The sequence below is a fragment of the Cnephaeus nilssonii genome (genome assembly GCF_951640355.1).
Source record: "Cnephaeus nilssonii genome assembly, chromosome: 3".
Taxonomy (NCBI): Eukaryota; Metazoa; Chordata; class Mammalia; order Chiroptera; family Vespertilionidae; genus Cnephaeus; species Cnephaeus nilssonii.
In genome coordinates this window covers 6,490,023-6,501,209 of record NC_137074.1, presented here as the reverse complement: position 1 = coordinate 6,501,209, position 11,187 = coordinate 6,490,023, and the positions used below count along the sequence as shown (strand labels likewise).

Below are 11,187 nucleotides of genomic sequence, written 5' to 3'. Positions count from 1 at the left end.
TCGGAGCCTCACAGGTGCTTTGCACGTGGCAGGTGTTAACAAACATGGGATGAGTGGAAGAAATGCATTTCTGTTGACCGAATAGACAACTCTGCAGGCACAGAGAGGGTCCGGTTCTGTATTAGTTAGCCACTGCTGCGTAACAAATTAGTGCAGAATGCAGCAGCTCAGAACCCGCTTCTCATCTCACAGCTTCTGTGGGTCATGAATCCGGGCACAGTGTGCCTGAATCTTCTTCAGAGCTCAAGGTTACAGTCCAGGTGTCGGTTGGGGTCACAGTCATCTAAGGGTTCCGCGGGGACGCATCCGCCTTCAGGCTCAGTCAGCCCTTGTCAGCAGGACTCGGTTCCTCTGGGGCTGGCTGTTACCTGAGGGACTCAGTTTCTCCTCGGCTGTTGGCCAGAGGCTGCCCTGAGTTTCTTGCCACGTGGGCGTGGGCCTCCCTGACATGGCTGGCTGCTTGCTTCATTGGGGTGTGAAGGCTGGGAAGGTGTGCGGAAAGAGTGCACAGGACGCAAATCAGTCTTGAAACTGATCACAGAAGTAGCATCCTGTCACTCTTGCTGTATTTGGTTCACTAGGTCCAGCCCCCACTCAAGGGGAAGGGATGACACAGGCCATGAACAGCAGGGTCATTGAGGGCCTCTTGGAGCCTGTCCCCTGCCCCCCGCCCCGCACTGCGCACTAGGGTGGAGGTGGCCAGAAACAGCAGCGACTGACACTCACCAAGCGCTAACTGTGTCCCAGCCCCTGTTGTCAGACTCTGTTTCCCAGGTGGTCACCTTGGGCCCATTGACACCCACAGGGGAGCAGGTCTGGGCTGACAAAGGTGAGGAAACATGTGGGGATCCTTGGAACCCCAGAGGGCACCCATCCTCTCTTCTCCTCCATCGTACCATGAGGGCTGTGTGGGGCATCAGGGCAGCCACCATGCCTACCCTCACCCAGAACAAGCAACCTCACAGAGTCTGGCTCAGGTCCTGGCCCAGAGCAGAGGTGTGCTCCATGTTCCCACCGCTGCACACAAGCACGCGAGCCGGTCATCCTGGCCCGAGTCTCAGTTTGAGTTTGAATCTCAGTTTGAGTTGGACTCTCAAGGGGAGTGTGATTTCGGGGCCTTTGCATCAGGTGCCTGGATCCTGTTCCCATGGCCGTGGTTCTCACAGAGGCCCATGAATGCAGGTCAGCAGGGGCTTGAAAAGCAAGTGGCCAGGCCCAGCCAGCTCTGTAAGGCTCATGGTGCCCGTCAGACCCAGGCCATGGCTGCTCCTTCAGCAAAGCTGCTCCTTCCCAGAGGTAATGCCCACAGGGGTCAGAACCCCACGATCCAGCTACTCTGAGCCCTGCTTGCTCCCCCCTGGCCTGGAGAAAGCAGTGAGGGCAGGCAGATAGCCCCTGGCTGTGGTGCGGCTCATTGCAGGGACCCCCACGCTGTGGTTTGGGAAGAAGGACACTGGGAGAACCAGCCCCCTCCCCCTCATCTAAACATGATGACATCTGCCAAGATCCTATCCTAGCTAATAAAAGGGTAATATGCAAATTAACCATAACTCCGTCGCAAAGATGGCGGCACCCATAGCCACAAAATGGCGGCGCCCAGTCCTCTCAGCCTCGCCTGAGTCCCCCAGTCCCGGGGGGGGGGGGGCGGGGGCCACCGCTGAGAGCAGGCAGCATGAACGGCCTGGTGGAATGCTTGCTTTGTTGCCGTGGCGACGAGGCAAGCATTCAGCGCCCAGCCTCGGATGGGCCTCTGGGCCGCAGAGAGCCTCTGGGCAGCAGGCGCGGAGCAGCCAGGCCCCGCAGAGAGCTACTGGCGCACGGATTCGTGCGCAGGGCTACTAGTTTCCAAATACGGTCACGTTCACGGAGCCAGGAGTTAGCCTCAACGCATCTTTGAGGAAGGGACAGAATTCAACCCACAGCGACCCCCACGGCGCGGCCTGCGACCCCGCCGTCGCCCACGGGCGCTTTCTGTAGGGAGCGCAGCTCATTCTTCGTCGGCTTGGGGCAGAGGTGACTGTGCCGCGGCTGTGAGTCAGGAACCGCTGTGGTCAGCTCCAAAGAGGCTGCCTGACGGCCATGCCAGGGTTTCCCCCAGAAGGGGGCCCAGGTCCCAGGGCAGGAAACCAGGAAACCAGATGAGCTGCTCCAGGGAACCCCGTCTATGGTTGAGGTTTTGGTTATTTGGCCACAAGGGTCCACGTTCACGCTTTGCGAACATCTTAGAATATCTCAGAAATAATGAGCAGAACCACCCGCCTGAAACCTGGGGGAGCAGCGGGGAGCTGTGGGGTTGACAAAACTCCCGCCACCACCACGGGGACCTGAATCCCTACTCCATGCGGCAGCTTGTTTTAAACAGCAAAGCGCAAACGGCAAAGGGCGTCGAGGAGCCGCGAGGGGAGCATGAGGGCCGCCGTAGCATCCGTTTTTGCCCATAGATCTGCATCACAAACAAGGTTTACTGAGAAGAAAAAAAACAGGAAACAAAGTTACAGCAACCCCAGGACCCCAACTTTATAAGAAGGACAAGCACCCTCCCCCACCACAACAGGCACACACTGCACAAAAGAGAATTTTTAAAAACACACCAGAACCACCCGAGCCCAGTGGTCGGCAAACTCATTAGCCAACAGAGCCAGATATCAACAGTACAACGATTGAAATTTCTTCTGAGAGCCGAAAACCGACTTCTGCGCATGGGCCACGACGTTTCAATCGCACTGTACGTGCGCGCCCGCACGTGGTATTCTGTGGAAGAGCCACGCTCAAGGGGCCAAAGAGCTGCATGTGGCTCGTGAGCCGCAGTTTGCCGACCACGGCCCTAGCCGGTTTGGCTCAGTGGCTAGCGCGTCAGCCTGCCGACGGAAGGATTCCTGGTTTGATTCCGGTCAAGGGCATAGGCCTGGGTTGCAGGCTTGATCCCTGGTAGGGGATGTGCAGGAGGCAGCCAGTCCCAATGATTCTCTCAGATCATTGACGTTTCTATCTTTCTCTCTCCCTCTCCCTTCCTCTCAGAAATCAATAACAATATGTTTTTTAAAAAATACACACAACACCACCAAAACCTCAGCAGTGGTTCCCCAGGGAATGGGAATGTGGGAGACCCCTCCCCTCCCCCTTCTCTAGAGGTTTGAGGCGCAGGGTGGGGGCAGTCCCCGCGGCGGCCCTGCAGCCCTGAGCCCACGGAGTGTGGGACGGGGAGCGGTGTGCGAGCACCGGAACCTCTGTTCTTTGTGGGGACAAGTGCAGGGGTTTTGGTGCCAGTTTACGGTGAGAGGAGCGCGGCCAAGCCAGCTTTCCCAAGGGCATGCCTTCAAGTTCCCAAGGTACTCGGGTCCGGGTAATCCCCAGCGTATCTGGGATCACTTACATGGCGAGAGAAACGGCTCTTTGAACAGTCTTTCTGCCGCCGTGTCCACAGGAACGCTCGGTTAAAATGTAAATTATTAACACATTCTTATAGAAACAGGGCAGGCCCGGGCGGCGCTCTATCACAGTTACCTGCTCCTCGCTGCCTCCTTTACTGTGTGTACAAAGCATAAAGGCCGGCTGGCCGGGGTGTCAGGGGAGGCAGGCCCGCCAACACCGCATTTGCACGGCAGCTTTACAGATTAGAAAGTAAATGGCCTGGCTCCGATTTCAAAGGGTTTTCTTAACACCTATTGTCCGCTTGCCCAAGGAATCTTGCGGGCTTGGGGAGAAAGGTTCTTTCTGGGAACCGAGAATCTGGCCTAGGTCAGGCCCTCTCCCAAGGCCACGCTCGAAGACCCCTTCTGCCCCCGGTGACTTTGTAGAAGTCCTTTCTCTTTAAGGTAGGCTGCGGCCTCTCCGGGCTGCGCTAATCATCAGCCAGAGTTAAGTGTCGCCGGAGTGGAACAGAATCGTTCAAGGACGTCACTGCCCTTCTTCGGTTGCTAGGCAACACCTCCTTCGCAGAGATGGACAGAACAGGTTGGGGGAGATACCAGCAAAGAAGCCTTCGTATTCCAGGTCAGCCCCACTGCCCCCTGGAAGGGGACAAGACAGGGGAGCCTCTCTCGGGGCCACCCACATAAGAGGTATTATTGTCCTGGCTTCTCCCAGGTCCTCCAGTCAATGGAGTGGACCTTGGAGCCTCTGGGTGTGGCTGGTGTGTGTTACCTGGGGTAATCCCTAGAGGAATTCTGCTGTCTCATCACCCGCTATCGCCTCATCCCTGCCGGGGACTGCGCAAGTGCCAAGTGTGGGTGGCTTACCGGCTCCATCAGTTTACTGGACGCCAATTGGAGAAATGTCGCCCAACCATGGGGCTCACGATCCCAAGTAGGTTTCAAATGTTCGCAGCCACATCAGCTGGGTGGGGTGCTCTGCAGCCCCCTCCCCAGGATTTACCGTCGGTTCACTGCCCGGCCCGAGTCCCCAGAGCTGGAGGCAGAGCGGGAGAGGGAGACTGAGACTCCCGCTCAGCTCAGCACGGACTGTAGCCTTAGGCGGCCAGCCTTCCTTAGCCTGCTTCCTCTTCCTTTAAAAGGTGGGTGTTTTCTCTTGGGAATCGGCCTAACAGAAATGCTTGCACCAAGACAGTTGTACAAGGTGTTTAGGATCACAGTGTAATAGCAACAACAACAAAAAGGGAGACACGATGAGGACCATTGATAGAGGAATCAAGTCCTTCTGAGGAAATCTGCTATTTGTCCTGGGGTGTTGCCTGCGTCCTGGGTCAGGTTGTTTGTGTCTTTCGGGTGTTGTTGACAACGTGCCTCCACCTCCTCTATCTCCTCCTCTATTTTTCTAATTCTCTCTTCAGCTGTGTCTGTATAATGAAATACTGCACGGGCATTACGAAGGATGGGGTAGAGTGATCTTGGTCTGTGGACATAGGAAGAAGTCCTTGATATTTTACCCAAAGGGGCAAGTTAATTAAGCATAAGCACATTATAGAAACCTGTGCGTGGACAGACATGTATGTCTAGTATACTTACGTAAGGTATGCACGAGAGGCATTTAGATAAGTTTGAAACGTTAGGCTATGGATGGTGTTAACTGGCCTATTTAGTTTATTCTGATTGTCTAAACAGAGACAAATCATTGGTCAGAGTCCAGACAAGGCTGGCGTGTAGCGTGTGGGTGATGCTTCCCCGGGGTCCCCTCTGATTTCCCGCGGCTCTGACAGCACTTACCTGTGGAGGAAATCAACTATTTGTCCTGGGGTGTTGCCCGCGTCCTGGACTAGGTTGTCTGTGTCTTCAGGGTGTTGTTGACAACATTCCTCCACCTCCTCTATTTCCTGTAAAATGGGAGAAGGTCTGCAGTCCATCGGAAATGGAGTTTCACCCCTTTTGACAAAACCACTTCCCAGGAAGAGCTGTGTGTCCAAGGGCTTCACCCCAAGAGGCCAGGGATGTCTGGTGCCTCCGTTTTGGGGTGTTGAGGGTGACCCCTGGGTCAGGGGCTGTCAGCCTGCTCCCCTGAAGCCTTTCAGCCTCTGAGAATCCCAACGTAGATCCATGCCACCAGGCACTGCAAATGGTGATTGCCTGAGTCGGTTATTCTGGCTAATTTTTTTGGCTGGAATTCTTCTACAAAGAATAACTTTACTTTGAATATTTGCTTACCTGAAATACTGTTTTTATAGGAAAGGTCAGGAACATGATTCATTCTGTCCTTTTTATCAATTTTCAGAAAAATGTTTGGTGTCCTGGTAACCTCTACAGATCTCCAATTATACACACACAGATGTGTATAAATGCGTGTATATATATGTAACTAGAGTCCTGGTGCACGAAATTCGTGCGCTCAGTGGGTGGGGGTCCCTTAGCCCAGCCTGAACCCTCTCGCAGTCCGGGAGCCCTCGGGGGATGTCCAACTGCCGCGGAGGCAGAAGAGGCTCCCGCCACCACCGCCACTGTGCTCACCAGCCGTGAGCCTAGCTTCTGGCAGAGCAGCGCTCCTCCTGTGGAAAGTATCATAGCAACCAGCCTGGCCTGCATTGAGCATCTGCCCCCTGGTGGTCAGTGTGCATCATAGCAACCAGTCGTTCGGCTGTCGGGCTGAATATGAGAGGGCGCAGGCCAGGCTGAGGGACCCCACCAGTGCACCATCGGATCCAGGGAGGGATGCGGGAGGGCTCCAGGGCATGTGTGGCCCATCTTGCTCAGTCCCGATTGGCTGGGTCCCAACAGTAAGCTAACTTACCCGTCAGAGCATCAGCCCCCTGGTGGTCAGTGCACGTCATAGCAAGCAGTTGAGTGGCCTTAGCATATCATTAGCATATTACGCTTTGATTGGTTGAACTGCTGACTGGACAACCGGACACTTAGTATATTAGGCTTTTATCATATAGGACAGGCGTCCTCAAACTACGGCCCGTGGGCCACATGCTGGTGTTTTTGCCGTTTTGTTTTTTTACTTCAAAATAAGATATGTGCAGTGTGTATAGGAATTTGTTCATAGTTTTTTTTAAACTATAGTCCGGCCCTCCAATGGTCTGAGGGACAGTGAACTGGCCCCCTGTTTAAAAAGTTTGAGGACCCCTGATATAGGATTATACTTATGTAATGTATATACTTTATATATATATATATATATATATACACACACACATATATATATACATACATATATATACATATATATATATATATATATATATATATATATGCTCTTATATCATATATATTTTATGAATGTACAGGGTGTCCCCCAAAAATGTATATACACTTTAAGAGCTGATAGCTAAATTTTGGAAATGAAATGTATTTTAATAAACACTGCCTTTTAATTATTCAAAGTGTGTGTATACATTTTTTGGGATAATATATATACCCTAGAGGCCTGGTGCACGGGTAGGGTCCCTAGGCCTGGCCAGCAATCAGGGCTGATCGTGCTGGCTGCCAGTCAGGGCCTTCCTTCCCTGGCAGCTGGCCTGTCTGCATGGGGAGCAGCTGGGTAGGAGGCTCGCGGTCAGCAGCAGGAAGGGGTGCCACCGGAGATGGGTCTGCAGACCAGGGTGGGGCAGGAAGGCTGGACGCACCCAGAGGACTGGCAGGAGGAGGCCACACACATGATGGGCCTGCAGCTCATGGGCAGGCACACGGAGGACTGTCAGGAGGGAGCCATGCACACAGTGGGCCTGCAGCTCACAGGCCAGCAGGGCGCCTGGCAGCTCACGGGCACGTACACAGCTGGCTTACAGCTCACGGGCAGGCACATGGAGGACTGGCAGGAAGGGGCCATGCACACAGTGGGCCTGCAGCTCACGGGCAGGCACATGGAGGACTGGCAGGAAGGGGCCATGCACACAGTGGGCCTGCAGCTCACGGACAGGCAGATGGAGGACTGGCAGGAAGGGGCCATGCACACGGTGGGCCTGCAGCTCACGGGCAGGCAGATGGAGGACTGGCAGGAAGGGGCCATGCACACAGTGGGCCTGCAGCTCATGGGCAGGCACATGGAGGACTGGCAAGGGCTGGGCGAGCAGCAGCCAGCCTGGCCGCCTGTGTGGCAGCTGGTGTGGCACATGTCGTGGGCTGGCTGGGTGGGAGTGAGGGCGGAGGTGTCTGCGGGCTCCTTCCCTGGCGGCCTTTATACCCAGGCTGTGGGCGTCCTGGCAATAGGGAAGCATGCCTGTTGACTTCCTCGTGCTTCCCCACGGCTGCTTCCTCCGTGCTTCCAGCACCTTCTTTCCTGGGACGCGCTCTCCTGTGTGAGGCTCCACATAAACAAGCGTGGCTCCGAGGCCGGGTCCCTCTGTAAACAGGGTGTTCTGGTTTGACCACGTGGGCGCCTGGGGTTCCTCCAGGCCATTATTGTGCACAGAGCACCTGGCTCACTCAGAGAACCGTGTCCTTCTGGCCATTGGTGTCTCATGCCCTCAGTGAAGACGTGAGGCGGTCATGTAGGCTGAGCGTGTATTCTGCACAGGAAGCATTAAAGCGACTCTGCAAACTGAGGTCTGCAGGAAGGAGCTGGCTGCTGCCCGTGTGTGAATAAAAGCTTTGTGGACGCAGCCACGTCCATGTCCCCGCGTCTGTCTAGGCGCAAGCCGCTGAGCAGTTATGGGAGAGACCTTGTGGCAGCAAAGCCCAAAATGCTCAACCATCTGCCCTTTGCAGAAAGTTTGCCCAAGATCTAGGCAGAAATTGACTTGTTTGTGCAACAAATAGCCCACCCCGCGTGCAGGCAGCGGAGCCATCCTGGCCTCGGGAGCCTTCCAGGGCAAGGAGTAAACGAGCGGGTGGAGAAATTCATGCACAAAGTAATTCACGGAGGAAAACAGGGGCAGCAGAGAGGGAGTGAGGGTGCTGGCGGGCGGCTGGGCCTCCATGAAGAGGTGATGCTGAGCTGCACTGGGTGATGTGAAGGGCAGTGTCCCAGGCAGGGGCACCCGGGGTGTGAGGGCACTGCTCCAGAACGGGCACGCTCGGGGAGCGATGGGGAGTCAGCCGTAGCCGACATTGTGGCTTGTAGGTTGCTGGCTTTCACGTGTGTCGACATTCCTGCATCTCGCTTTCCTTGGGTCAGGAAGGAGGTAGAACCTTTAAAATACTTTTTAATTGAACTTATTGCGGTGACATTGGTTAATAAAATGGTATAGATTTAAGGTGTACGATTCTAGCATACATCACCTGTATTCTGTATTGTGTGTTCACCACCTCAAGTCAAGTCTCTCTCCATCACCATTTACCCCCTCTTTACCCTCTCCTGCCTCCACACACCCCGTTTCTCTCTGGTAATCTCCATACTGTTATCTATGAAGTTTTTTTCTTTTTTGCTTAATCCATTCACCTTTTTCACCCAGCCCCCCAGCCCCTCCCTTCTGACAGCTGTGGGCCTGTTTCTATTTTGTTTGTTAGTTTATTTGGTTCATTAGATTCCACATGTAAATGAAATCACGTGGCATTTGTCTTTCTCTAACTGGCTTACTTCACTTAGCATAATACTCTTCCGGTCCATCCATGCTGTCGTCAAAAGTAAGACTTAATTCTTTTGTATGGCTGAGTAGTATTCCATGGTGCAAATGTCCCACAGATTTCTTATCCACTCACCTACCGATGGGCACTGGGCTGCTTCCAAATCTTGGCTACTGTAAATAACGCTGCAATAAACACAGGGTGCATATATTCTTTCCAATCAGTGTTTCTGGTTCCTTTGGATAAATTTCTGGAAGTGGAATCAGTGGGTCATAAGGCAGCTCCATTTTTACTTTTTAAATGTATTTTTATTGATTTCAGACAGGAAGGGAGAGGGAGAGGAAGATAGAAACATCAATGATGAGAATCATTGATCAGCTGCCTCATGCACGCCCCCCACGGGGGACCAGATCCACAACCCAGGCATGTGCCCTTGACTGGAATCAAACTGGGACCCTTCAGGCCGACACTCTATCCACTGAGCCACACCAGCCAGGGCAAGGCAGCTCCATGTTTAACTTCTGAGGAAGCTCCACAGTGGCTGTACCAGTCGGCATTCCCACCAACAGTGCACGAGGGTTCCCTCTCCCGCGCATCCTCGTCAGCACCAGAAATGAGGTAGCGCCTTTCCCCACGTCTTTTTAGCTCTGTGCTCTGAAGGGTTAGTTCATCAGGCCTTTGCCCATTTATCTATAAAGATGGTCAGATATTTCTTAGGATGTGAGTGAGCAAGTAGCAGGTACAGTTTTGAGTGAACTCAGCGCAGCTGAGGGATTTAAGAGTCAAGGCAGGTTTGTGATCCAGCCATTTCCTCTTTCAGGCCCTCTTCGGTTTTCACTCCGTCCCCTCTTTCCCTGTGTAGAGCTTATGTGGGGTGAGGGCGGGGCTTACAGGCTCCCCTGCATCCATCTCCCACCCCCAAAAGTGTCTTCTGTTCCTGGTCCCGCTGTTCCTGGTCCCGTCTGCTGGCCTCCCCTGTTCCCCTGCGCCTGTGGTCCTGGGTGTGTTCTAGATGAGGGCATAAGGGATGAGCAGGGCCCCCAGTGCTGCCTGGTCAGTCTGAATGGTGTCTTGGCTCTAGTACTAGTGGTCCACTGAGACTGCAGGCTCATCCTCCTCACAGTCCTGAGGGTTTGTTCACAGGCGTCTTTTTGCTCTTGCCTCCTCAGGCAGGCCTTGAAACCTGGAGTGGAATGAGCGATGTCTGAACTGAGCTTTGCACCCCTCTTGGGGCCCACAGGGTCTTGTTGATGCTCAGAGCATCGGCCCCTGTGTTGGCCCCTGGGTCGGTCCCTGTGTCCAGACAGCGTGCAGGCGCTCTCTGTGCAGGCACCTCCCCTGGGAGGTCAGCACGGTGCTAGGTACTGGGCTGTCAGCTCCTGACCAACAGGGTGTCTGCTGCTCCCAACTCCCCCTTCACCTGGACAGGCAGGGGTACAGACATGGGCAGGAGCCCACATCCACTCAGGGTCCATGCCTCCAGCACCCACACCTGCCTCCTGGGCCCAGCCTTGGAGGGCTGCCCCCTGTGGGGAGGGTGGGCCGCTGGGTCAGGAAGGGAGACGAGCGTGCAGGTGGCTCCCTTTCAGATCTCGTCGCCCAGCTGCTCTGAACTTGGATTGGCGAGCACGTCTTTATTGTCCGGCTCCTGCCAGACGGAGCACCCAGAGCCCAGATTTGGAGTGGCCCAGGGGGCGCAGGGGAGGAGAAAGCAAACACGTATTTCCCGGCACAAACGTTTTATTGACTTAACCACCGGCTTTTGTCACATGGAAAGCACGCCACCGGTCCTGCAGAGGAGGCTCCTGGGGCCCCAAGTCCACCAGTGAGGGATTTGTGGGTCATCTCTTCTCAAAAAGGGATGGGGGCACGTTCAGATCTGCATTAGGCAATGACTGTGGGTCCACCGACGGGAGAGGGTCTGGCACCAGCAGAGGGTGGGAGGGGGAGGGCCTGGCCCCAGCAGAGGGTGGAGGGGGAGGGTCTGGCCCCAGCAGAGGGTGAGAGAGGGAGGGCCTGGCCCAGCAGAGGGTGGAGGGGGAGGGTCTGGCCCCAGCAGAGGGTGAGAGAGGGAGGGCCTGGCCCAGCAGAGGGTGGAGGGGGAGGGCCTGGCCCCAGCAGAGGGTGGGAAGGGGAGGGCCTGGCATTAGCAGAGGGTGGGAGGGGAGGGCCTGGCCCCAGCAGAGGGTGGGAAGGGGAGGGTCTGGCACCAGCAGAGGGTGGAGGGGGAGGGCCTGGCCCCAGCAGAGGGTGAGAGAGGGAGGGCCTGGCCCCAGCAGAGGGTGGGAGGGGA

At 55.2% G+C, this 11,187-nt stretch overlaps 1 protein-coding gene across 1 annotated transcript; it reads right to left on the bottom strand.

Annotated features, from left to right (window-relative positions):
• Positions 1 to 6,945: 6,945 nt before the first annotated feature.
• LOC307097060 (uncharacterized protein) lies at positions 6,946 to 7,503 on the bottom strand (the record flags this gene model as incomplete). The annotated part of the gene is made up of 2 exons (XM_079766961.1): positions 6,946 to 7,077; positions 7,345 to 7,503. 2 exons carry the CDS (start codon positions 7,501 to 7,503, stop codon positions 6,946 to 6,948), a joined length of 291 nt encoding a protein of 96 aa, XP_079623087.1.
• Between the last annotated feature and the right edge of the window lie 3,684 nt (positions 7,504 to 11,187).